This window comes from Mus musculus, chromosome 1 (assembly GCF_000001635.26).
Source record: "Mus musculus strain C57BL/6J chromosome 1, GRCm38.p6 C57BL/6J".
Taxonomy (NCBI): domain Eukaryota; kingdom Metazoa; phylum Chordata; class Mammalia; order Rodentia; family Muridae; genus Mus; species Mus musculus.
In genome coordinates this window covers 58,249,848-58,277,208 of record NC_000067.6, presented here as the reverse complement: position 1 = coordinate 58,277,208, position 27,361 = coordinate 58,249,848, and the positions used below count along the sequence as shown (strand labels likewise).

The 27,361-nt window shown below is 44.5% G+C and overlaps 1 protein-coding gene across 2 annotated transcripts in view; it reads right to left on the bottom strand.

Annotated features, from left to right (window-relative positions):
• Positions 1 to 8,608: 8,608 nt before the first annotated feature.
• Aox4 (aldehyde oxidase 4) overlaps positions 8,609 to 27,361 on the bottom strand; it is a 58,204-nt gene continuing 39,451 nt past the window's right edge. Inside the window, exons 14-28 of one of the 2 annotated variants that reach the window (XM_006496287.2) lie at positions 26,950 to 27,074; positions 25,011 to 25,144; positions 23,596 to 23,683; positions 23,214 to 23,300; positions 22,878 to 23,069; positions 21,507 to 21,734; positions 19,899 to 19,994; positions 18,039 to 18,167; positions 14,570 to 14,644; positions 13,814 to 13,866; positions 13,261 to 13,375; positions 12,802 to 12,867; positions 12,065 to 12,250; positions 10,414 to 10,581; positions 8,609 to 9,449 (exon numbers count right to left, since the gene is read on the bottom strand). In XM_006496287.2, the coding sequence (XP_006496350.1) occupies positions 9,396 to 9,449; positions 10,414 to 10,581; positions 12,065 to 12,250; positions 12,802 to 12,867; positions 13,261 to 13,375; positions 13,814 to 13,866; positions 14,570 to 14,644; positions 18,039 to 18,167; positions 19,899 to 19,994; positions 21,507 to 21,734; positions 22,878 to 23,069; positions 23,214 to 23,300; positions 23,596 to 23,683; positions 25,011 to 25,144; positions 26,950 to 27,074 (1,796 nt within the window). In that variant the 3' untranslated portion in view covers positions 8,609 to 9,395. The remainder of the gene's footprint in view (positions 9,450 to 10,413; positions 10,582 to 12,064; positions 12,251 to 12,801; positions 12,868 to 13,260; positions 13,376 to 13,813; positions 13,867 to 14,569; positions 14,645 to 18,038; positions 18,168 to 19,898; positions 19,995 to 21,506; positions 21,735 to 22,877; positions 23,070 to 23,213; positions 23,301 to 23,595; positions 23,684 to 25,010; positions 25,145 to 26,949; positions 27,075 to 27,361) is intronic. The other variant, NM_023631.2, reaches the window with a different exon arrangement.

Genomic DNA, 27,361 nt, shown 5'->3' with positions numbered 1-27,361 from the left:
GTCCTCACTACCTCCTTTCTGCTTAAAGCTGGGTTGTCTGTCTCTACCTAGGATCTTCCAGTGGTGCCCAAATCCACTTAGCAAAGCTCCGTATGCCTGCCACAGAAAGCCTGTGAACTGGCCCAGAGCATGTAGCTCCTTACTTGTGGTTCCCCTTGCTCGCCGTTCTGCCGTGCTGTCCCCTTTCCTGCTTGTGGAGTAGGCTGAACTCTTCTGGCCCAGAGCCTTGGTGGATGTTATCACTTTGGCTCAACTCTTTGCTCAGAGTTTGATTGACTGGGCTGGTGCCTTTTGTTACCCGGGACTGAACCTTTCCTGACCACCTGGTCTCAAGTAGCACCCTTGTCACTAGCCAGCCTGCTTGGTTTCATGGACAACATTCCTCCTCCACTTTCTCTTCTTCTTCTTCCTCCATCATATCATCATCATCATCATCATCATCATCATCAAACAACACCAATCGCATTGCTCTTGGCTGGCCTGGAATTCTCTATGTAGAACAGACTGGCCTCAAAGTCAGAGACATGCCTGTTTCTCCTTCCAGAGTGCTGGGAGTAAAGGTGTGGTCTACCCTGCTGGCTCTCTCATTGCTTCCCCCCCTCCCTTCCCTTCCCACTCACTCGGGCCCCCTTATTCTGGCCCATAGGTTTTCTATTTGTTTCTCATTACGGATGGTTGTGAGCCACCATGTGGTTGCTGGGATTTGAACTCATGACCTCCAGGAGAACAGTCAGTACTCTTAACCGCTGAGCCATCTCTCCAGCCTTCATTGCTTCTTAACATGGCTACTGTGTACTTTTTAAAAATTGCTTTTTTTTTTCCACTTGAATGTAAACTCCAGGAAGGCAGGGATGTAATATTCAGTTCTCTATTGTGTCCCCAGGGACTATAAAAAGTACTAGCTGACTGGAGAAGGTTCTCACGTTTGCAATGACAATGAACTTTTCCCTCCCCCTGCTTACTGTCCCCCCCCCCATCTGTTTACCACCAGAACAGAAGAGGCGTCTACAGGAGGAGACTGAAAGCCTGAGAGGTGAATGGGAGCTGACCTCTGAGAACTGAGAATGCAGGAGGCCATGGAGGAGGTGGGCCCCCTGCAGACAGCTGACAGGCCCTTCCTATGGCCACTCCCACGGAAGGGGAAACACCGAGGGAGTGTATTTAACTGTTCCCGTGCTGTTCAGCAGCTTGCTCTCCCCTTTGGGTGAGGGCTACAGAGAACACAGGGTTGCCCCACGTGAGAGCTCCCAAGCTGCCGGTGATAGAAGCACGTGTATCACGGTGCTCCCAAAAATATGCATTGTTATTAAATCCTCCAAGGACAAGCGTTCAGAGGAGAGAACCCGTTTTGAGTACCGAGGTTGGATTCAGGTATTAGATTCAGGTGATATGAAAGTACCATGAATCAGGTAAACAAATGTATTAAATTCTGGGAAACTGAAAACCGACCTAAATTCTCCAGAGAGAGTTTTTCAAGCAAAGAAAACTTTGTTTGCATGAACTCTGGGGATGTAAAGGGATTGAGGAGAAGGTGCCTCTGTAGCCTGGAGACCCAGGGGAGGCCTGTGAGGCTCTGGTTTGCACCCCTGCCACTAGCCTCTGGGGTGCTTGGGTACACAGTTTGGAAATTGTCCACTTTAGAATGAGCGGAAGGCTCTGTGGTAAAAGAGTGAGATGCAGGCTTTTGCAAAGTCTTTCTTCTCTCTTAGGTCTTATTCAAGACAATGGGATAAAGCAGACATTTTTGTTTTCTCTACTTTAAAAAGAATCCTTTAATCTCTTATTCATGTTGACAATTTTATCTGGGTATACATTGTATCTTGATCATCTCTACCCCAATTCCCATCTGTATTCCTCTCATCTATACCCTCAACACATAGCCTTCCACCTACATATCCTTAATTTAAAAAAAATTTTGTAATCCATTGATTCCATTTAGAGGGGCTAGAATATTGAGTGGTTTTATTGGATTAATTTTATATAGGTCTTGTGTGGATAACCATAACTGCTGTGAGTTCATCCGCCCGTGTCATGCTCAGAGGACAGCATTTCATAGCATCCTACTCCCATTTCTGAGATGTCCCTGAGCCTGTGGGAGGAGTTTGATGCAGTTGTTCCATTTAGGGCTGAGCACCCAAAAACCACTTATTCTCAACACTTTGGCTAGTTAACAGCCTCTGCATTAACTGCTGTCCAATGCAGAAAGGCACTGCTAATCTGTGAGTACAAACATAAACATATTAATTAACTTTCTTACTTAATTTACTTTATTAATTTCCCAACCACAGTTTCCCCTCCCTACTCTCCTCCCAGTCCTTCCTTCCCAACCTTTCCTTCCCCCACCAATTTCTCTTCAGAAAAGGGGGGGTCTCCCATGGATATCAACCAGCTTGGCACATCAAGTTGGAGTAAGACTACAAGTATTTTCTCCTATTGGGGCTAGATAAGGGAATCTAGTAGGGGGAAAGGGTCCCAAAGGCAGGCAACCGAGTTAGAGACAGTTTCTGCTCCTGCTGTTAGGAGTCCCGCATGAAGACCCAGCTACACAACTGTTACATATGTGCAGAGGGCCTAGGTCAGTCCCATACAAGCTCACTCCCAGGTTGGCACTTCAGTCTTTCTGAGTCCCTGTGGGTCAAAGTTAGTAGATTCTGTAGGTTTTCTTGTAGTGTCCTTGATCCCACTGGCTCCTACAATCCTTCCTCCCCTTCTTTCTCAGGATTCCCCAAGCTCCTCCTAATGCTTGGCTGTGGATCTCTGCATCTGTTTCCATCAATTGCTGGGTGAAGCCTCTCAGATGACAGTTATGCTAGACTCATGTCTCCCAAGTGTAGCAGAATATTACTAGCAGTGTCAGGGGTGGGCTCACTCTCATGGCATGGATCTCACGTTGGAACAGTCATTGGTTGCCCATTCCTTCAATTTCTGCTCCATCTTTACCCCTGCAACATCTTGTAAACAGAACAAATTGGAGGTCAAGGGTTTTACTCCCCATTGCTAGGAGTCACCCTCATAGATTCCTGGGATTTTTCTATTGCTCTAGGTTTCTAGCTTGTCCCAGAGATTTCTACCCACTCCCAATTCCACTTGTCTTTCCCAGTACTTTCTCTGTCCTCTTCTTACTTGATCCCTCCTGTTCCGCCCCTCCCTGTCCAGTTCTCCCCCAGCGCCCCCCACCCCCGCATCTACGTATGATGTCTATTTTATTTCCTCTTCTCAGTGAGATTCGCTTGCCCCACCTTGAGCCTTCCTTACTACTTAGCTTCTTTGGGTCTGGATTATCCAGCATGGTTATCCTTTACTTTACAGCTATTATCTACTTATAAGTGAGTACACACCATGTTTGTCCTTCTGGGTCTCAGTTACCTCACTCAGGATAATCTTCTCTAGTTCCACCCATTTGCCTGCAGATTTCATGAGGTCATGGTTTTTAATAACTGAGTTATACTCCATTGTGTAAATGTACCACATTCTCTTTTCATTGAGGAACATTCTAGATTGTTTCCAGTTTCTGGCTATTATGAATAAAGCTTCCATGAACATATTTGAGCAAGTGTCCTTGTTATATGTTGGAGCATCCTTTGGGTATATGCCCAATAGTGGTATAGCTGGGTCTCAAGGTAGACCTATTCCCAATTTTCTGAGAAACTGCCAAATTGGTTTCCAAAGTGGCAGTTCAAGTTTGCACTCCCACCAGCAATGAAGAAGTGTTCCCCTTGCTCCATATCCTCACCAGCATGAGCTGTCTCTTGTGTGTTTGATCTTAGCCATTTTGACAGGTGTAAGATGGAATCTCAGGGTTGTTTTGATCTGCATTTCCCTGATGACTAATGATGTTGGGCATTTCTTTAAGTACTTTGTGGCCATTAGAGATTCCTCTGTTGAGAATTCTATTTAAATCTGTACTCTACTTTTTAATTGGGTTATTTGATTTGTTGATGTTTAGTTTCTTGAGTTCCTTATATTTTTTTAGATATCAACCCAGTTTCTCTGGGCTGCTGTTTTGTCCTATTGATAGTGTCCTTTGTCTTACAGAAGCTTTTCAGTTTCATGAGGTCCCATTTATTAATTGTTGATCTTAGTGCCTGAGCCATTAGTGTTCTGTCCTGGAAGTTGTCTCCTGTGTCAATGAGTTCAAGGCTATTCCTCACTTTATGTTCTATCAGGTTCAGTGTATCTGGTTTTATGTTGAAGTCTTTGATCTGCTTGGACTTGAGTTTTGTGGAGGTGATCTGTATGGATCTATTTGCATTCTACTACATGCAGACATCTGGCTAAACCTGCTTGTTGTTGAAGATGCTTTCTTGTTTTCTATTGTATAATTTTGGCTTCTTTGTCAAAACTCAAGTGTTCTTAGGCATGCAGTTTTACTTCTGGGTCTTTAATTCAATACCATTGATCAGCCTGTTTGTTTTTATGCCAATGCCATGCAGTTTTTATTATTATTGCTCTGTAGTCCTAACCTGTAATCAGGGATGATGAGACCTCCAGAAGTTCTTTTATTGTACAAGATTGTTTTAGATCTCCTAAGCTTTTGTTTTTGTTTTTTTCTGTATGAAGGTGAATATTATTCTTTCAAGGTCTGTAAAGAATTGCGTTGGAATTTTAATGGGGATTGGAGTGAATCTGTAAAGAATTGAAGTTATATTTTCTTACATTGGTACAGAATTTATATATTGATACAGGTTTAAAGTTTTCATTGACATAAAATTTTGTGTCTATATACAAAAGTTTATGTCACAAAATTTAAAATTAATTTTGTTACTCTTAGATAGGAATTGTGCTCACACAACTCATTAAGAATACAAGGCTTAGACTCAATCCCTCTAATAGCTGGTAGAAACTCTTTAGGAGCTGGGCGTGGTGGCACGTGCCTTTAATCCCAGCACTCGGGAGGCAGAGGCAGGTGGATTTCTGAGTTCGAGGCCAGCCTGGCTTACAAAGTGAGTTCCAACTTATTACTTCTTAGATGTTAAAAGTTACCACTTCCCATTTCCCCTTCACCTTTGCTCGGGCCTCCTGTGAATCTGGATTAGAGAGTGTCACTTTTTCTAGGTACTGACTGAGTACCAAGCAGCCATGGACAGTGAGTTGTGTTAATGAAATGGAAAAGGGAGAGCAGATCTTCTAGGACCACAGAGTAAGTGAGTTACAAGCTCATATGACCTTGGCCACACGAGACCTCTCAGGTGAAGCGGGAGGGGACTCTCCTTACAGCCCCCAACCGTCCCTCCCACGACATGGCCAAAGCCTACTATGCTTTTCATTGCCTGCAGGCCCAAATGAGAAGTTTATTCTTTTAAATTTTATTTTAAAGCAGTTTCTAAGTACTTATCAGAACAGAATAGGACTTACATCTAACCAACAAACTGGTTAATTTAAATTAGCTGTGCCTCACTGAAATGTAGTTATTGTATTCCCCTGAGATGAAGAGTGATTTTACTCTAGAGATTCCAATGTTCCCAATTTACAGGCTGGGTTGGAGATAAAAGACCTGAGGCCACTTTCAAACCCAAAGACGAGGGGGCTGTTCCACAAGGTTCTAAGAATTTGCCCCTCTTTATCCCTCTCTCTGTCTCTCTCCCTCTCTCTTATCAGGGTCTCCTGTATCCCAGGTTGGCTTAAAGTTTGCTATGTGGAGGGTGACTTTGTCTCCGGATTCTCCTGCCTTCCTTGTGAATGCCGGAATTACAGATGTTCACCACCATGCTTGGTTTATGCAGTGCAGGGGTTGAACCCAGGGCTTCACCTCCTGCTAGGAAAGCTCTACTAGTGTGAAGTCCCCACCCAGAGGACAGAGTAAGTTTCCTTGTGAAGCAAAGGAAATAAAATCATTTTTGACACCAAGAGCTTGGCTAACTCTGAGCACCAGAGGGCAGTAGATCTGCATTTTCTGGGACAGAAAGGTAAGAACACTATTAAAGGGTGTAAAAGCATCATCTAGTGATTAGTCTCTCTCTCTCTCTCTCTCTCTCTCTCTCTCTCTCTCTCTCTCTCTCTCTCTCTCTGTGTGTGTGTGTGTGTGTGTGTGTTTGTGTGTGTGTGTGACCAAACAAAAAGCAACCTTAATTTAAAAATGAAGACAAGAAGTAATCTAAAAGATAAGAGCCGGGATTTTAAGAATGTGTGATACAGTTCTACCAAGAGCTGTGTAGTAAGAGAACTCAGTGAATGGTTAGAAGGGAAACGACGGTAGCAGTTTAAGGAGTAGGGGGGCTTCTGGGGTGAGGGAGGGGGTAAACGAGACACTAAGTATTTTCTTATCAGGCCCACAGGGGGAAATACAGAGACAGACATAGCAGGAGTCCAGAAAAGACTTGCTTTTTGTGGTGACAATATTTGGTAGCCTTTTTCTAAACATCAGTAGAGGATATATATCTGCTCATAGGTAAGTAGAAATGAAGAGTTAGAGATATAATTGAATTTCCAAATTAACAAAAGAACAAATGTAATGAGTCACAGCTCAAGCAGGCAAAAAATGAGAGGAACTAGGGAAACAGCGTAAAATGTATGATCTATAGTATGTCAAGTTTAAATCACGTGTGTTACCTATAAAGTAGTACAACATATATAAAGGAACAATTGGAAAACTGTAACCACTGTACTGGAAGCACCATCAGTTCTGCCACTTAGAAATAACCACTAGCAGGTCCACTATATTAATTTCAGGCTTCATGATGACATCTTTGTGTGTGTGTGTGTGTGTGTGTGTGTGTGTGTGTGTCTGTCTGTCTGTCTGTCTGTCTGTCTGTCTGCCTGTCTGTCTGTCTGTCTGTCTATCTATCTATCCATCTATCTATACACTCTCAGGGAGGAATGGCACCTCGTGAGCTCTCCCTGACAGGATGCTGAGAGATGATCCTGTGCAGAACACAGAGGAAGTTGGGCTGGGCTGGAATGGAAGCTTCTGCCTTAATGGCTAGTCCTCAGAAGGGGCTGTGTAGGCTACTGGGGGAGGATTATCAACAGTTGTTCTCAACTTCGGTCCCCAGGCAACATTACTGACCGCCCCGGTGAGGTAAGCCCACTGGTGCAATACCCAGAAGACAGCGGTGTGTTTCTCTCCTCCGTTTTTCCAGCTGCTGCATTCTTTACATCCCTTCTCCTGGAACCTTACCTGTGACGGGGAGAAGTGACAGAGATGTCTTATTTATTTGCATTTAATAGTCACTTGGTCTTCTCAGTTTAACCAGTTAGGAGTTTCTCTAGCTTCTGCCCACTGCAAAAAGAGGTTTCTAAGAGCAGCGCCGGTGTACGGACACAAACACAACCATGCAGAGGCGAACTGGACAGGCACATCATGCCCAGGTAAAACAGCAGCAGCTGCTTCCCTGCTAAGCAGATGCCCCCCTCCACAGCTACGGGCTTTTGGTTAGGTTTATTTATAGTACCATACATGAATTCGTTAATGTGGACTGCGCCTGAAATCCAATCAGGAATGCATGTTGTGCAGTGAGACTATTTTTTTTTAATTGTCCTGACATCATGAGTTTGTGGGTTAGGTTCTAGGAAACGTAGATTATTGGGGGGGAATTAAAAGATTGAATTAAACATTTAGAGGCACATATTTTCATCCTCACTTTGGAGTAGGACACAGTAAGACTTTCTCCTGCTGGTCTCTGCTCCCTATTCTGGTGTGAGTGTGATATACTCAGGCAACCTGGACGTGGAGCTGGAGAGACGAGCCCACCCTGGGCTCTTGTAGTGGCTGAGAGCATTTTCTGCACACAAGTCCCCGACAGTACAGAGTCCTGCTCCCCCATCTATTCTGGTTCGAATACAGCTTATCTTCAAAGGTGTGTACTGGAAGCCTGGCTCCCAGGGTGGTAGTGTTGAAACTGTAAGAGGTGTGTGTGTGTGTGTGTGTTCATTCATCGAGGCTAGAAGAGTATACTAGGTGTCCTGTTCTAGTCTTCTCCACCCATTTCTTTAAGAGAGACCTTCTCAGTGATCCTAGAGCCAGGCTGGTGGCCAGCCATTCTCTACCTTCCACAGCACTGGAGATACAGGGGCATAAGCTCTGGGTGGCTTTCTTTGTGGGTGCTCAGGATCTTGGTTTTTATGTGTGTGCAACAAACACTCTTACTCTCTGAGCCACCTCTCCAGCCAGCAGCCTGTTCTTTTAATCTGGTCTCAAACTTATTAAAGTTGCCACGAGTTTGTTCTTCCACCACTCAGCTATAGCCATTGATGTCTACAGAGTTTAGAGAAAGGAGAGCCTTAGCCCTGAGCACACAGTTCCTTGACAACAATTCAGTTTGTTTATTTCTGCTTTTAACTTTCCCAAGAGAGGCCCTAGGTTGCATTTCCTTGGGAAAATCAATGTAATATAGGTAGAACGGAACCAAAAGAGAAAGGACCTTTGCGAATTTTGTGTTACTTTGGTGGTAAAAAGAAGAAGTGGTTCTGATTTCATCTTTAGCCATTAAGCTAAAGCCAAACCCATGAGTGGCCCTGGACTGATGCTTTGCTCAGTGTGGCTGCCTAGGAGAGGAATATTGTATCATGTACCTAGTTCACGGTGGAGGAGGGGTGGGTGCCATTTGGAAACTTTGGATGGTGTTTTAAATATGTTTTGTGTTGTTATAACAAAACACCAGAGGCTTGGTACTTTGTGAAGAAAAGAGTTTTATTTTGGTTCATAGTTTAGAGGCAAGTTCACAAGACTGCCCATCTGGTGAGGACCTCCTTTCTGTCCCAGTAGATGGCATCACACACTAGAAATGCAATGGCTCACACTGGCAGAGAGGAGGAGGGGCCAGGTTTTGGGGAACTAGTCCATTCCTTCCTGTCACCATTGATCCCTTACCAATGACCTCTCAATAGGCTCCACCTCTTACAGTTTCAACAGTACCACCCTGGGAGCCAGGCTTCCAGCACACACCTTTGGAGACAAGCTGTATTCAAACCTGTCTCCAGCTCTACGTCCAGGTTCCCTGAGCACTTACTGCTTGCTCTTATGATAGCGTCTGTACCACAGGAAGTGGCAAGCACTGGAAAGTGGGTTTTTCAGGTGTGCTGGTTTTGGGAGACTCCAGTCTAGAGAGAGTTTTGGAACAGACAGCTCTGTTGGGTTTCAAACATAGCTGCTTGAAACAAAACACAAGGAGGCCCTCCTGAGCTACCCCAGGTTAGTTAGCTAGGTTTAAAAACTCACCATGATGCATACTTTCAGGACAATGAAAACTAAATCAGAATTTCCAATTCTAAGTTTTGCCACACAATTTTGTAGAAATCTGTATCTTAACATGTAATCACACAATAACCTAATCACAGAGAATAACTAAAAAACAGTAAAATCATGTTTGATAAATTCTCGTCAACCCATATGCTGCTCTGGTTTGGGGCTAGTTTGAATCCGCTGCATGGCTTTTCTTTTTCTTAAAGACACAAGATTAAGACACGTGGATGGACCAAGGTGTGAATGTTGAAGGGTCATCTCTGGGAATCTAAAAAAAGATCAAAAGATAAAAGTGTTATTACACACACACAAAAAAACTGTTATAATCTGAAGGCATGTAAAAAACAGAACAAATTGATATTAATTCTTCTTTTTATTGTATATAGTTTCTATATTTCAATCATTTAGTCACATCTATCTTCACAATACACATCTCATATAGATATGCTTCTGTTTTCTGAGACAGGGTATTTCTGCTCAGCGCAGGCTGGCCTTGAGTTTGGGATCTTCCTGTTTCAGCTTCCCAAGTGCTGGGATTACAGGTGTGTGTCATTGTGCTTGGATCCTGTCTTTTCTGTTTTGGTTCGGTGTCAGGGATGGAATGAATGCAGGGCCTCTTGAGTGCTATACCCCAGCTCTCACCCTGATAAACTTAAGTCTGAGATGACCCAGAGCCACTGAGCAGCATAGTAACCTCAAGGGCTTGTACTATTGGGCTTTATACCCATGATTCATGCGGGCTGTAGGAGGCAGTGCCATGAGAGATGGTTTCTGGGACAGCTCTGGGTGTGATTTTTGCAGCTGGCAAGTAGAGCAGTATCCTATAGAGTGTGTGATAGCAAGACATGGAGAGGTGTGCCCAGAGACCTGACAGTCTCATCTCAATTACTTCTATTAGTTTACATAACAGATACTTTCTGCATAATTGAGCAGGCCAGAGATCTTGTAAATGAGGCAATCAGAAGTCCACATCAATTGCAATTTGATAAAATATTTAAGCAGGTAATCTACCATGTCCCTTCGCTATTAGTGTGCTGCTTCTTTAGAGTCTGAAACAATCAAGCCAACCTTTGAAGACATTTAGAGGCATGTAGGAAGCAGTGAGTGAAGGCAAAAGGAGACTTTTCATAGAAAAAGATGGACGTGACCTGCAACGTTGTCATGGTTACAACATCCAAATCAAGAACATTAAAGTCCATGTATGGGCTGAGGACAGTAGGGACTTCCCTTACCATCTCAGTAAACTGATCCGTACAAGCCATGCGAATCACTTCAGGTGTTGCTGGGCTATTCAAGGGGAAGATGTCGCTCAGCCCTCTCTCCTTGCGGGCAGTGGTCACGGCATCATATATGGCAAATAAAACTGAGGACCCCAGGAACATCCCAGCCTCACCCAATCCCTGAGGAAAAGCATAAAAGATTGTTAGAAAAGCAAGGTTCTTCAGGATTCATCTCACACACAAAAGTGTATGCACATGCACACGTATGCACACATACATCTTCTCTGGCTTTATCACTCCTCAGAGGGAGTGTATCCAAGTAGCTGGAACTTAATCCCCCTCATAGTAATTTGTGAGTGGGGTTCCTTTGAGAGTACCTGGTGACAATACCCTAGGGCAGCAGGCAGCTAAAAGCATCATTTTCCCACCCAGGCCATGTCCTGAAGACCATGTCCACAGTGCCTTCTAGGCTACCTGCCTTTTAGTTAATGTTTTTCTTTTGTAGTGTTGGGCCAGAACGGAAAGCCTCGTGTATGCTGGGCAAGTGCTCGACCACTGAGCTACCCAGGCTCCAAGATTATTTGCCTTTAACTTAAAACCCAAATGGAATGACCATAATAGATTAGTAGATAGTGAAGCAGTTGCCTGTCTTTATGTGGCCTCCTTAGCACCTGTTGGGTGTGTTTGAATGAAGAGCATGAGGGAATTATATGCTTCGAGATTCATCAGTTAGTTTTTTTTAATAATTTGATTTATATGTGTGTGTGTGCAAAAGCACACACACACACACAAACACACACACACACACACACACACACACACACACACGTTCATTTGTGGGTAAGCCACATTATAAGAATGTCTACAGAGATAAGAAGAGGGACTCAAAAGCCCTGGAGTTGGAGATACTGGCTGTTTAAAGGTTGCGTGCTTCAGAAAGCACGGAGCCAACACCTCAAGAATCAGTGACCATGCAGAGCAAAGCACTGGCGTGGTGCTTGCTGAAACCCCAGCCTGGTATGGGAGAGTGGCAGGACAGAGCAAGTCTAGGGGAGGGTTGAAGGCTGGAGGAGAACTCTGAGCTGCTGAGCTTTGCAGACAATGTCTTAGTGACCCAGCCTAGTGGAACAAGATGCCCAGAGACTCCTCCACACATTTCACTGGATTTTGCTTTGTTTCATGTTCCAGAGTTAAGACTCTACTTAGGTTTCTCGAGTTTGTGAGCAGCATTGCTGTGCCTTTGGGGATTTATAATTCAGAGGAGAAAGCAAATTCATGCGTCACGATCTTCTGGCAGATGGGCTGTTATGGGCTGACTTCTCTTTCCCTGCAAGCATCCCACCAGCACAAACCTGTCAGTACCTAGGGATGCGGTGGCATCTAGAGATGAAGTCTTTTAAGAGGTGATTAGGTTAAAATGAGGTGTTTCAGTTAGGCCTTTGTCCAGTGTGACAAGGACATAGTAGGTACAGGGGACAAAAGAAAGTAAGCCAAAGAAAGCAGGACTCAGGAAACCAAGCCTGCAAGTGTGTCATTTGGGGAGTTTCAGAAACCAGACTCAGGTGGGACACAAATTTCTGCTTCAGCTACCCAGTCGTGGTATTTTTGTTAGGGGCCAACCGATTTGTTCCCTACCAACTGACAGAGAGTCGAAAATTCTTACCTTGGATGAGTAGATGGCTATGGGATTTCGAGAATGCACCAGAGTGACATAGAACTCCTCTGGTATCTCAGTGATGGTGGGGATTTTGTAGTCTTCTGGGCCCCGAGAATAGAGCACACCTTTTGGGGAGTATTTCAACTCCTCTGTGGTGTAGAATCCCATGCCTTGGATAAAGGCTCCCTCAACCTGTGGGCACAGTTTTGTGGGTGAGAAGTCTACAATACTGACTGAATAGATATTCTAGTGGGAATGAAAGCTGTGAGGCGCAGTAAACCACTCTCAGGGTCTCCCAAGTGCTCTTGAGACCTCACATGTCTGACATTTGCCTTTTTACTGTTCCAAATCTAATGCATTCCCTCTCATCTCCAAGTCTGTACGAGTATTTTCCTCTGATTATTCTCACCTCTGCCTGGAAACTCTTATTCACCTTTCAAGTTCCACATGAACAATGGCCACCTTTCTGAAGCCTCTTCTCTCATTCCATCACTCATTCCTTCCTTCATTTCCTTCATCCCCTCCTCTCTCTGCCTCCCTCCCTCTCGTATTCTCCCTTCCCTCTGTCCCCCTGCTTCCCTATCTCCCTTCCTCCCTCTTTCCATCCTTCCTTCCCTTTCTTCTTCCTATCTATCTATTCAGATACAGTTTTGCTATGTAGCCAAGGCTGGGCCTCAAGCTCACTGTCTTTCTATAAATGGGATTGACAAGAGTCCTTTTGGGTATGGCCTGACATTACATACCTGCCCGATATCCAGGGCAGGGTTAATGCTGAAGGCAGCATCCACGAAGATGTCGGTCCTCAGGAGCTGCACAGAGGGAGTAAATGTAAAATGGACAATGTCATGTACTTAAAGGATTTATTTTATTTTATTAGGAAAAACTAACAAACAAAACAATCAGGGCTGGAGAGATGGCTCAGTGGTTAAGAGTACTGACTGCTCTTCTGAAGGTCTTGAGTTCAAATCCCAGCAACCACATGGTGGCTCACAATCATCCATAATGAGATCTGATGCCCTCTTCTGGGTGTCTGAAGACGGCTACAGTGTACTTACATGTAATAATAAATAAATCTTTAAAAAACAAAAACAAAGATTATGTGTCTGTCCCTGGGTCTTTTGTGGCAGGTCAAATTGGTTGCTACTTACAGACAACACATCTGTTTGCATCTGTGAAGGTGGGGCCTGCAAGCATCACTCTACCTTGTGAGCCCCAGTCAGACAGTCCACTTCAACCTCAGAGCAGGCTGCGCCATAGACATAGTATGGGTAGGGATCACCTTCCTCCTTCTTCCAGTCCATGTTTGTCTGGTAGCCTCTGAGAAGAGAAGGAAGAGTGGAAAGGTCCTTCAGTTGCCTGGTCAGGACAGGGCTGCAAGAGCCCTGAGATGCCAGGGCAGATGGGCTGCAGGCAGTGTCCTCCCTGTAGTTGGGAGCCTGCTCCCCTTCTCCCTCAAGGGACTGTAAGGTCAAGGTCTCAGGTGAACCTCAGCAGACTTGGGAAGGGATAAATGGCTGGGTGGCTGACCCTGCCCACCACTGTGCAGGTGCAGGGCTGGTTTGTAGGATGGAGCTCTGGAACTATGGTGTTACTTGGTTGGCAATGGCTACTGGCAGAGGAGCTTCTGTATGCCTCTCTTCCCTCTCTTCCTTCCCCACTGAGAGGATCCTCTGACCATAAATTAACACCGGTTAAACATGACTACTGCCCAAGCACAATACAAGCCAAAAGGAAAAAAAAAAAAAACTCATTTACTTGAAATATCCAGTGGCTGAGAGGCTGATGGATTCTTCAAAGGCCATTTTAATCTGAAAAAGATGATTTGTTTCAAAGAAATAGAAGTTTATGGAAAGTAATGAAAGTTCCTTCCATGCTGGGCTTTCTTCTTGCTTGCACCAAGGTCTGAGTTCATAGTTACTCCTTGAAAGATTTACAGCACAGAGCGTGCTGGGTGGTGGAGGGGCTTGGTGTGATGCTGGCTGAGCTCTGTGCCTCTCACCACAGCGGGTCACACCTTGTGGCTTCTTTATGACTTCTTACAGCATTGTTCTTCCCAATTAGTAAGGGGCTCTCCATTATACAGGACCTGCCCTGCAGCCGGTCACGCAGCACAGGGGGGGCATCCCCTGGCCAGTTATACTTTAGAATGTGTGCTGCTTTTATGCTCTGGGAAGTACTGGCTCAGAGATGTCGGATCTCAGTGAACACACACACCTCTTATCAGTGTAAAAGTAGAAGAGAACACTAAGCTCTTGGATGCTGCCCACCCGTGCATGCATTTAGGGCTTTTACCTGTGTGCATGAATGTGTGCATGTGTGTGCGCTTATGCTTGTTTGTGTTGTGAGTATGTGCATGTGTGTGTGCATGTTTGTGTTGCAAGTGTGTGCATGTGTGTGTGTATGTGTGCATGTGTGTATGTGTGCATGTGTATGTGTGTATGTGTGTGTGTGTGCGCGCACTTGTATATGACATTGCTTTTTCCTGGCTGGAGTAATAAAGAGAACACTCACCCATTCCTCCCATTTTCCTTTAGGGTTTTTCCTGATGATGGGCCGAAGACGGTCCATAAGAATCTGGCAGGCATTCTGAAAAGCAAATGTTTAGACGGACATCAGAGCTACAAAGCGCAAAACAGCAAAGCATTAATGATCCAGGAAGACTTTAATGGCAGCTGTTTTACAGGTGAGTGTGTATACCAGTCTATAGGAGCAATAATTTAATTGAGATACTGTTTCCCTGGATCTCTCTCTCTCTCTCTCTCTCTCTCTCTCTCTCTCTCTCTCTCTCTCTCCCCCTTTCCGCCAGGACTTCATTCTATAACCCTGCTGGCTTTAGACTCATGGTAATCTTCCTGTCTCAGCCCCCAAGTACTGGGACTACCATGGCTGGCTTATTTTAATTTTTCTTGTCTCATATATATGTTGTGAATATTTTCTTTAATGTGTTGTAATTTTTATTTATGATATCTTACTGTATAGATAGTTTGTGTTTATCTTAAAAGATTTATTTTGTTTATATATATGTAAATGTGTGTCTGTGTGTATGCACACATATGTGTATGTTCATCCCAAGGCCTGGATATGCTGGAGCTGAAGTCACAAGAGCTGAAGAGGGCCTGGATATGCTGGAGCTGAAGTCACAGGTGCTTTTGAGCCTCCCACTGTACCTACCAATTTCCAGTCCCCTGGCAGAGCAGCAAGCACCTTAGCCAGCGAGCAGGGTCTCCAGCCCCCAAGTTTATGCTTTTATGAAGTCAAATTTATCTACCTCGTTTTATTTATTTATTTTACAACAAAGATTTTCTAATGCCAAGATCAGAGGGAAAAAAAAGTCTTTGTTAAAAAGAGGAAAAAAAAAAAAAGGGGGGTGGGGGAGGGGAAGCCCTGGAGCCCTGGCTCAGAGGTTAGGAGCACCCGCTGCTTTTCCAGTTCAGTTCTCATGGCAGCTCACAGCCGGCTGTAGCTCCAGTTCTAGGGGACCTGATACCTTTATATTGGCAAAACACCGATGTGTGTGAAATAAAAATAAATAATTAAAAAAGAAAAATGTAAAACTGAATACCAGGTTAAAGAGAGGGATCGATTAAAAAAACCTCTTTTTTTTTTGAGATACTATGTCTTGGTCCTGAACTCACACTTCTAGATCAGGTTGGCCTAGAACTCATATATATCTGCCTGCCTTGTCTCTCCAGTGCTGGGATTAAAGGGACATGTCATCGTACCTGGTTTAAAAAGTATTTTAATGTAGTCTCTTTACTTTAGCTGGAAGTTCTTATCTTGTTTTCCTTTATTTTTGAGACAGTGTCTCCCCATGCAGACCAGACTGGCCTTGAAAGAATCACAATACTTTAGTCTCAGCCTCTGCGTGTTGGGATTGTAGGCATGAGCCACTGTTACTGGCTCATACATGATTTTAAAAACATTGCATTTATTTTTGTGTATGACAGTTTTGCTTGCATTTGTGCATCACGTGCATATCTGGTGTTCAGAAGAGGGCACTGATCCCCTGTAACTGGAGCTACAGATGGTGGTGAGCTTTCATGTGTGCGCTGGGAATTGAACCTGTCAGTCAGTGCTCTTAACCACTGAGCAATCTCTCCAGATCCATCATACTCCATCTATCTATCTATCTATCTATCTATCTATCTATCTATCTATCTATCTATCTATCTATCTATTTAACTGAGACAGGGTTTCTCTGTGTAGCCTTGACAGTCCTGGTCCTTGCTCTGTAGACCAGGCTGGTCTTGAACTCAAAGGTCTACCTGCCTTGTATCCTGATTGCCGGGATTAAACACATAGTTGACACTCCTGGCTCCTATACTTCTTTTAATTGTCATAACTCAAAGTATATTTTGGCCCTTAATGTGGACAGAGAGATCTCATGATAACATTCCATCACAAAGTGGTCATTTTGATGACCTGAGATACAATCATTTTAATCTTAGAATAGTTGTTGAGTGAACTGTGGCTTAGTTGGAAGAATATCTGCTCAGCATACTGAAGCCCTGAGTTTGACCCCAGCCCCCCACAAAACAAGGCTGCAGGTGTGAGGCTGGCATCAGTCTGGGGTCATGGATGGTTGTGCTTGGGGCAGGCATCTGCTGACCTTCAAGTCATTCTGTGTCCTGCTAACCTGCAGCCTGGGATGCAGCTCACGCCAAGGATGCCAACTGTGGCTAAATTCTTTCTCAGTGTTATTGTTAGCCGCCTCAGTAAAAGATAAAACCAGGAAGACAGAGCCACAGTGCAACGGACTCCTCTACCTGCCTTTACTTTGCTGTGTTTATTTTTTTTATCAATACCTGTTTTCCTCTTCTTCCTCCTCTTCTACTTCTTCCTCCCTCTCCCCCCTCTTTCTTCTCTTCTCTCTTCCTCCCCCCTCTTTCTCCTCCCTCATTCCCACTTCCTCCTCCTCCTCCTCCTTCTCCTCCTCCTTTTCTTCTTCCTCCTCCACGTTCTTCTTGCTGCTCAGAGGACTCTCCACTCCTGCTAGGAGTATTTTTGCCGGAGCCAGCTGAGTCTGACTGGCTGTGAAAGGATCCTGCCGCACTTTTTCTGTAGTTTGGGGCTCCAGAGGAAGAACTTAATTATGTATCAAAGGTGACCTGGCAATATCCACATGGCGCCTAAATTTATGCCTGAATAAAACGTGCAAAATAAATCCAGCCACCCACATATCCTAGCAAAACTGGAATTTCCTGGGGCATTTCCTTGGGCATTGGTTCCATGGCTGTAAAGAAGGATGATATTAATTAAAATGCTTTTATGGTTAAACAAGCTTAGCAAGAGCCCCAAGACAATGTTAAATAGGCATATTTACTGCAGGACTTGTCAGAGCCTTTAACATGCAGACATGCACCACAGGCCTCTCTGACTGGCATGGGTGGGGAATGAAACTTTCTTAAACACAGTGACTACAGAACCTTTCCAGAAGCCCTGCCCAGCAGAGAACATTCTGGAAAAGTGCTTCCCATGATACATGGAGACACTTGAAAGTCTGGAAGCTTCCCTTCTCATCCAGACATAGCCTTTCTATAGAGCTGGCCTTTGTGGGAGACTGATAGCCCATGAGTGCTTTTCTAGAGTAGAAAGTGACAGCTGTAGCTCTTTAGAACTAGTAGTTCTTTGATGGAGGTGGTATTTATATCCTCAGTTTTCCAGAAAAGGAAATGGGTTCCTGGAGCAGTTAGTGTTTGGCCCAAACTCTTTATGAAGCCAAGATGGCACTTCCGCATTGCTCTGCTGTGCCGGGTGAGAAGGAGAGACTTTCTGACCCAAGACAAGGGAGCTTGCGACAAAAGAACATGGGTTAAGGTCAGCAGCCCATGCAGCGGAAGCACAAAGGGCTCTGCCTGAACTTGCTGAGTGCACTAGAGCTATGCCTCCCTTCACCTCCGTCTTATCCTCCATAAAAGAACAAGTGTAACAAGAACTCCTCACCACTGTGGTTGGGGCCGAGAAATGAAAGACAAGTCACCTGTACAGCCTTCCCATTGATATCTGCTCCCATGGAACCCGCAGTGAAGGCGGAGTTGGGCACTGTGGTAGTGCTGGTTTCAGAAAAGTGCACGTACGACTTGGGGACGTTGAGTTCTCTACTGGCTACCTACCGGATGCAGAAGAGAAACAGTGTTTACTTCATCGACTAAGCCCCGTTCCAAGTGAAAAAACCTTACCTTCTAGAACTGAGCATGAAGCCTGACTGTCCTGTTCCAGGGACAGACGCTCAGCGTGGGTTTTAAACCACATGTCAAGGACACACCTCTTCTTGTAGACAGATGGCGAAGTAAACGGCCATTTTGTGCCTTCTTTTATACCTGTTTTTGTAGAAGCCATATAGTGGCGTGGCCACTTTGCATGCAGGTTTAGAGGGCACAAGGAGGCCAAGTTGGAGCGCTGGGGCTTCTGGGTCACTCACACCCTCGCCACCCTGTCTACAGATGGCTCAGCAGAGTGTTTTCTACAGGGGCGATTTACAGGCTTAGGGTTGTAAAGAAATATGGCTGTCAGAGAGGGCCCAAGAGCTTTGTGAGGTTTCCTAGTTCTAGGAACCTGATCAAGTGTTATTTATTTTTTAAAAATTGTTTTTTCTCTGCTTCTCATTGAGAAGCTGCGTGTTTTTTTTAAACTGATGAGCATTTTTCATATGCATTAAAAACAAACAAACAATAAACCATGTTTTAGGACTGGCAAGATGATTCAGTGGGTAAGTGTGTCTGCTGCCAACCTAGACAGCCCACAGGGTGGAAGAGGAAAGAGAACACACACACACACACACACACACACACACACACACACACACAGAGAGAGATATGCAGATACACATGCACACACATATGCACACATACAAGCATACACAGAGAGATATGCAGATACAGACACATACACACAGGCAAACACACAGAGATACATAGATACACACACACACACACACACACAGATACACACACACACACAGACACACAAGTGCATAGACAAAAGTAAATGCAAGAAAATCACTGTTTTATGTTAACATATATAGCAGTGTTTGTCATGTATGTTTGTACATGTCCTTATACTAGTCTCTCATCTGTCTCCCTTTCATATACACTTTAAATTCAAGTGTCATATTCAACCATTGTTATTTCATATTAACAGAAAGAAATGAAAATTTTCTATTACAGTGATCTTGTAGAATAGTAAAGAAATATTTTGAGTTAGTCTACATTATAGTGACCAGCCACGTGAATGGATTTCTTAAGTAGATTGTAGACACTTTTCTTTTTTTTCTTTGCACACCATTCACTTCAGACTAGAAGGGTGCTTGGCTTGCCTCTAAGCAGGTTGGTAGCTGTGCCTGCAGTAGGCTCAGGTTTCCACCTCATGGAGTGTGAACCCTCAGGAGCTTAAGTCTTGTCCTGTGAACGTCATTTCTACTTGAGGACCTGCATGAACACACTATTGCTCTGAGTCATTACCATACATTTTAAAAGTGGGTTTTGTTTTGTTTGGTTTTTTGTTTTTTGTTGGTTTTGTTTTGTAGTTTATGTGTGGTAACTGGAATTCTCTCATCTACAAAACAAAACAAAATACCAAAGAACAAAAAAACCATGGGTCCAATCCTTTTGGAGTAGGAGGAATGATAGTGTGTTTCCTCAGTTCTGGCTGGCTTTCTCTCGTCTCCTTGTGGTTTTTGCATTCCTGACATCCGGATGACTCTTGCAATTGCCGTGTGTGTGTGTGTGTGTGTGTGTGTGTTCAGTGCGTGAGAGCTCTGTGACTCAACATGGGACTAACTGGCCTGCTGCCTGTATGATCCGGTTTCCTGAACAGTGGAGAACAGGAGCACTGGTCTCACCTGAATCATCTTAGTGTGTAGGCCTTGTCCCAGCTCGCAGCCACCGTGGGTCAGCAGGACAGAGCCGTCTAAGAAGATGTGGACCAGAGCAGCAGCCTGTGGGAAACAATCACCATACCAAGTTTGGAAACTGAGAGAGCCAATCCTGCTGGGAGCTCTCCGGAGGTTGTTAGAACTGCTTCCTTTGATTTTGCCAATCTCTCATTTCTCATTGTGGACAAGTGAGCCACAGACAACCCCTTGCAAGACACCCTGGACCCAAAACCATCAACCTAGAAGTGTGAATATGTGTATTTCTCCTCCCTCCGTCCCCAGCATCTGTCTCTTCAATCTGGACAATGTTTAATTTTTTTTTTCCTCTCCAGGTGTGGAAATGGACTTAACACAACTGGAACCTGCAAGAGTCAATTCCCGGGCACACCTTCTCCTGGATACTGGAGGACTGGCAAGGATCTGGAGATGTTTTTGGTCTCCAAAGGTTGTCTTCGAGAATGGTGGTGGGGGAGGAGGGTATGCCCCAGTGTGGGTAATCCTGCACAGCCACAGGCTGCCAGTGGAGCCTAGATACCCAGCTTTAACACAATCCCACACAATGTTGATGGTGACGAGGTTTGGGATCCATTAATTGAATCTACATTCATCAGGTTGTACATTAGTGACTAGAAGCCTAGAGATGGGAAACAGTTGGTCACACCCAGATGCCTAGCATCATGGGGGTGGGAAAGGAAAAGATAATGCCGGAGATTGAACTCTGTGAAGAAGCAGTTATGGTGAAATGAGAGGGGAGGCAAGAAAGGGATCTTTTTGTTTATGCCAGTTCGCTTTTGAAACCTGGCCTGACACTGTTGAGGTTTGTTTTTTTGCTATGTATTATAATGCTAAATACCAGCCCTGGTCACTCCCAGGGATGGGGAGGTTCTCACATGGACTTAAGTGATGCTAGGTAATCTTGCCCCCACCCCCCCAAGTTATCCCTGAATGGTGAATAAAAATGCCTTTCGCCTGTAGCTGGGCAGAAGAGAGATAGGTGGAGTTTTGGCTCCTTGGCTGGGGGTCTGAGGCAGGGGCCATGAGGAGACAGAGAAGGTAGAGAGAGAAGATGATACCATGGGGTAGGTGAGTCATGAAAACATGGCCATGAAGGCTGCCCAATTGGAGTGATAGCGGGGTTATTGATGAGGAAGTGGATTTCAATATCTGCTGAGTTCTAGTGCTTTAAAGGCTTATCATATATAAAAAGGTCTTCTTTCTTTCATCTGGGGTGGAAAACCCCAATGGAGATTAAGTATTTTCTGCACCATGACATTCCAGTACTTATATTAGGGTGCAGCTACTCAAATGGGTCCCTCTGAGTAGGACCTTACTGTTGATGCTCTCCAAGACCCTAAATTCTGCATCCCGAAGGTCTGTTCCGATATCCATGGTTTCTGCCTTTGTCTGCGTCCGTGCTCTCTCCTGCTAGAGGGAACCAGCCGCCCTTCATTTCTCTGTCTCTAAAGAGGGACGTCATGGCTGCCCAGATTCCCTTCCTTGTGCATAAGCCGTTTTTGAGCGAGAGCCAGCCCTTTGGAGATGGGCTTTGATAAGGGTCCATCTCTTCCACCTCACCTGATTGTAGAAGGCTATGGGGACCGCAACGCTGAACTTCATGGGGACGACAGCAAGCCCCCTCTTCTTCCAATAGTTGTTTCCGTTAAATTCCTCTGCAGCCTTCTTCCTAGCAAAGAATGACGACTTCTCCAGACACTCCTTCCAGCATCTCCGCAAGGGCTCTGGATTAAACGTCTGCTTATAGGCTGTCTTGCTAGTTTTCTTATACATGTTTATTTCTCTAACCTGAAAGGTGAGAACATGTGTGCATCACATGTCTGATATGGAAAAAGTTTGTCTAAAAATACTTTTAGTATACTAAAGTATATATATATATATGTATATATATATATATATATATGTTAAAATGACTATATATATGTATATATATGTTTAAAATGACAACAGAAACCAATAGAAACTACTAACGAGTACTTCATATGCCCCAGGCTTTAGATAAAGTATTTCAGTGAGCTTCACAATAACCCTAAGAAACAGTAGGACAATTACTCATCCTGTTATCAATTTGTTGGCAAGAGAAGATTTTCCTGATTCAAATTATTTTGTTTTGTTTTTGCTTTTTTTTCGAGACAGGGTTTCTCTGTATAGTTCTGGCTGTCCTGGAACTCACTTTGTAGTCCAGGCTGGCCTTGATCTCAGAAATCCTCCTGCCTCTGCCTCCCGAGTGCTGGGATTAAAGGTGTTTGCCACCACACCCAGCTCCTGATTCAAATTCTTAATTACTCCCAATTTCCCTCACTTTACCCCTTGAGAGTATTGCACATGCCAAGCAAACCCTTGTCTATCAAGTGACAAGATGTTTGCACAAAAGGCTGTGATCATCCCACCCATTTCTGCCCTGGTATAGTTTCACACTGACTCTGGATTGACCTTGTGACCTGCTTTTTATGATGGGACTGTACATAGTAACACAGACAGAGACTTGACAAATGTTTGTGGATTACAGCATGCCACCAACCTGCTGCTCTCCGGAATTCTCTGATACCCATGAGAGTGAATCTGGGCTAGCTTACTGAAAGATGAACGACTATACAACAGACTTTACAGCTGAGGCATAGTCAGATAAGCCAGCCCAATACTCATCAGAAATGTCAATAAAGAGAAATGTTAATAAAGCCGTCTTGAACCATAGAGCTTCCAATGAGCTGGCCTAAGACCAGGAGAAGCTCCCAAGAAACCCACAGAATCCTAAGAAATAGTATCACGGGTAGAAGCTATCAGGTTTATTGGTTCCCATACTACAATAGAAAATATTTACTGATAATGCATTTTATTTTCTTGAAACTGTATATATAGAGAGAGATTGCAGGAGCTCGAGACACACACCAACCATGGCCAGTGCTTTCCTAGCTGGTTCTAACTGCTCACCTCTTCAGGGAGTAAGTTACATTTAGATGCTACCGCAGCGATGTATGCTTCGACGACCACCGTAGCCTGAGGGAAGCCAAATCCTCGGAAAGCCGTGTTAGATGGTAAGTTTGTTTTGCAAGCCCTGCCCCGGCACCGGAAATTCGGAATATGATATGTATTTTCAGATTTCAGCACGACAAATTCTATCACCTGAATTAAAACAAAAATAACTCTGATCATCTATTCTATGTTTCAAATTTTATGTTTAACTTAAACCTCTTGTGGAATTGGTTAAGGCAAATATTTGTGTAGGTGAAGTAAGGGCCACTGGCTCTAAGGAGAGGGTATATTTACCAGCTCAGATTCGTCGGGGGTGCATCCTCCATTAGTGTAATATTCAACGTCAGCAGCTCTGATCTCTCCATTATTCATGAACCCAATCTGCAAAGTGGAAAGAAGAAAGACCACTTCCTCAGCAGCCTTTTCCTGCAGCCAAACTGTGCTGTGCACAAACATGTCTGAGCTTGTGGTCAACCCGTGCTTAGGCCAGGCTCATGCTTGGCTATGACAGTTGCCAGAGAAACATTATCCTAGCACGATCCAGGAGGGTCTGCCTAGGCTTAAACAGTGCTCTAACATCCCTTTTAAGGAGCGTGGAACTGATGGTCTTTACTGCTGATGGATTGACAGAGGACAGGGTCGAGGGCAGTTCCCTGAACTCCCGGGTCTCACTCACTTTGTATTTTCCCAGGAGTGGGTGGCGGCCAGCTGTTATCAGCATGTCATCACTTCGTTCTAGGATGAAGCGGATTGGGCGGCCAGTCCTGTGGGAAATGGCTCAGTTAAAATGCTGTAACCTCACTCTGGGCAGCGGTGGTGCACGCCTTTAATCCCAGCACTTGGGAGGCAGAGGCAGGTGGATTTCTTTTTCTTTTCTTCTCTTTTTTTTTTTTTGGTTTTTCGAGACAGGGTTTCTCTGTGTAGCCTTGGCTGTCCTGGAACTCACTATGTAGACCAGGCTGGCCTTGAACTCAGAAATCCAAACAAAACAAAAAACAAAAACCAAAAAAACCCAACCAACCAAACAAACAAAAAACTGCTGTAATCTCCATAAAGTTGTAGAGGCATAGATAAGGAGGGGTTTTGAAGTAATTATCTAGGTGATTTTACATGATTAACAACATGCCTTAGATGACATTTGAAAGTAGTGGGACATTGGAATTATTCTGGTGTAGACAACTGAATATTTGCATATATGATGATATAATATTTGGTTATAAATTATTTCCACTTTCTTTTTCCTTCCTTCCTTCCTTCCTTCCTTCCTTCCTTCCTTCCTTCCTTCCTTCCTTCCTCCCTCCCTCCCTCCCTCCCTCCCTCCCTCCCTCCCTCCCTCCCCCTCCCTCCCTCCTCCCTCCCTCCGTCCCTCTCTCCCTCCTTCTTTCCTTTCTTCTTTTTTCTCTCTTGAGACAGGATCTTATTATGTAGCCCAGGCTGGCCTGGAACTCTCAGAGATCAACCTGCCTGTCTCTGCCTCTGGAGTTCTGGAATGAAATTGCCTGGCTCTTTTTCATATTATACAAAAAAGTTCCATGATCATTTTGCAGTTATAAGCATAGAAAGGTTTAGTTCCAAATTTCACGTTCAGGCAGTTATTACTGGGGCGTTAACACATGGCTATGAAGGGACTGCTGAGCCTCAGAGGTGGAGGCCTAGTGCTCTGTAGATGTCAGTCTCCCCAGATGCAGACCCCTCCTGTAAAACGTCCATTTAGGACTCTGGTTTCTAGCCTCTGCAAAGCTGCAATGTTCACTTGGGGCAGCCTTTTCCACACCCGGAGAGGACACATGAGATAAGATGCTCATAGATTCTCCTGCATCCGTAGGCTGATAAGTTAGCCTGAGAAGATGTTATCTTAGTAAGCTTTTTAGTTACACATTCCCAGTCAGGTCTGCACCAGCATTTGCAGGCTTAGAGAACATTGCCTGGCAGCAGCACACGACTTACTTCAGGACAAGCTATCCTAAGGCTGACGCTCTGGCCAGCCTTCTAGCCAGCCATCTTTAGTTGAGCTGTAGGCTGAGATGAGATGAGGGTGAAAGGGGTTGGAAGGACTCACACAACTCAGACTACTGAAATTACAGTACTTACTTGTTGGCAGCCACAGCACAGACAGCTCCCAGTAGAGCAGGCTTGGTCACTTTGCCCCCAAATGCTCCTCCAGCTCTTTTCATGTGGCAGGCGATCCTGCTCCTTGGGACATTTAATGCTGCAGACACAAATTCCTACAAGAGAAAGCCCCCCCAAGCCACGTGAGTGCAATTCCATGGTTTACCTTCTTGCCTGCTGCTCTTATACACAGCAGAATGCTCTAGTCCAAAGATACTTCTATTGATGAAATGTGCAATCATCCTAGTCTAGTTTATACAGCTCAGCATCCCCAATCTTTATCTGTCAGGCAGCCATTTGTTTCCTGTTAACTTCTCATTAGACTGCAGCTGGGATCTGTGTCCGTCTCTACTGATTTGTCACACAGCAGAACGATACAATATGGAGTCATTGTGAATGGCTTCTTGCACTTAGCATGATGCTTTTGAGGCCCTCTATCCATGCATGGCCTATATCTGCTTTTTATAGCTAAATAAAAATACTGGAATATACCAGTTTTTTCCTTCTTCTTTTTTTTTTCTTAGTCATCCATTAATAGACATTGGGCTGTTTCTAATTTAGACTCTTATAAGTAATGCAGATGTGAACATGTGCTTAAGATTTTAGAAATTAAAAATATTTAAATCAGCATATCAGGTATTAGATGTGTGGAAGTCTTCACAGGCATGCTTTTATTTCTCTTAGCTGCATCTTAGTCATGGACTGCTGGGTTTTATGGTTACTCTCTTTCTAGCATCCTGAGAAACTGCAAACTGGGCCACAGGTGATGTGCTGTTTCTTTTATGTCTGTTGGCAATTTATGGAAGCTCCAGTTTCTCTTCATTCTTACTAATACTTGTCTTTTTTTTTTATTATTATTACAGCTATTCTAGTAGGTGATTGATTTTGGTTTCCCTGGTTAATGATGGAGTCTTACTTTCACTGAAATCTTACGGGGAGGTTTTGTCTTTTACTGTCTATTGAAATGTTAAGTGTGTGGGAGGGGCAAGACCTGGAGTGTGCAATAGCCCCTGGGACCCTGCCCCCAAATTAATTCTGATTGGTGAATAAAGATGCCAACGGGCAATAGCTGGGCAGAAGAGAGATATGTGGGGTGGAGTTTTGACAGGCCTGGGTCAGAGGAGAAATAACAGAAAGGAGATGGAGGAAGCCACCATGGAAGAAGAAGAAGAATGCTCAGGAAGGAGAGAGTGAGAGAGCCTCCGCCGTGGGGTAGGAGTAGAGACAACATGGTCATGTGGGCTGGCCTGTGGTAGCTAAGAGCAGCCCAGATGAAGCAGAGTAAGTAGTAAGAAGTAATACAGAGTTACCCATAGGGAAATGGATTCTGACAGCATGGAAGGTAGACAGCTGCCCAGCTACTGTGCTGCTTAAGGCAGATTAAAATATAAAGATCACGTGTTTTTCATCCGGGAACATAAATGGTCAAAGGTCATGGAGACACTCTGCACCTGGATTTTAAATAGTAATTTACACAATCTTAGGTTACTGGTCATTTACACGTTTTCTGTGGAGAAATGTCCACTCAAATCCTCTTCTGAGATTTTCACCCTGTTACTGTTCTACAGGGAAAGATGGACCCTGCCTTATACCTTGGCACGTCACAAGATGTCCTGGTCACTTTTAAAGGCATCTGCCCCATTTTATTATGTTAGCGTTTAGCCAGTGTCAATTGTACAGAGTTTAAGGCACAAGAGTGGAGGTTCCCTCTCTCTTCCCTGAGACAGGGTTTCTTTGTGTAGCCTTGGCTGTCCTGGAACTAGCTCTGTAGACCAGGCCGGCCTTGAATTCTCAGAAATCCTCCTGCCTCTGCCTCCTGAGTGCTGGGATTAAAGGCATGTGTCACCACTGCCCGGCTTCATGGGAATCTTATAGGATAGTCTACAATGCCCTTTCCAGAGGAACCCCCACCCCCCGTTACCTGCACGTGGGTTGGAAACTGTGTCCCCAAGTGTAACACCATTTCTTTGTCTTCAGTTTGTGGGATAGCCAGGATGGTTTGCGTTTCCATGTAAAAGTGTTCCTGCCCTTCCACGTGGATCTCACCTGCAAAGCACACACACAGGTGTCATTGTGGAGGAGCTCTTTGAGTGTTTTGTTTGTAAACGGTAATTTGCAATATGAGCCTGGAGAGATGGCTCAGTGGTTAAGAGTGCTGACTGCTCTTCCAGAGGACCCTGGTTTGATTCCCAGAACTCTCATGGTGGCTCACAACCATCTTTCACTCTAGTCTAAAGGGATCCCAGTCTCTCTTCTGGTCTCCTTATGGTGTTCAAACACACATGTGGGTAAACACCCATGCACATAAAATAAAATGAAGAAGGAAAAAAGGG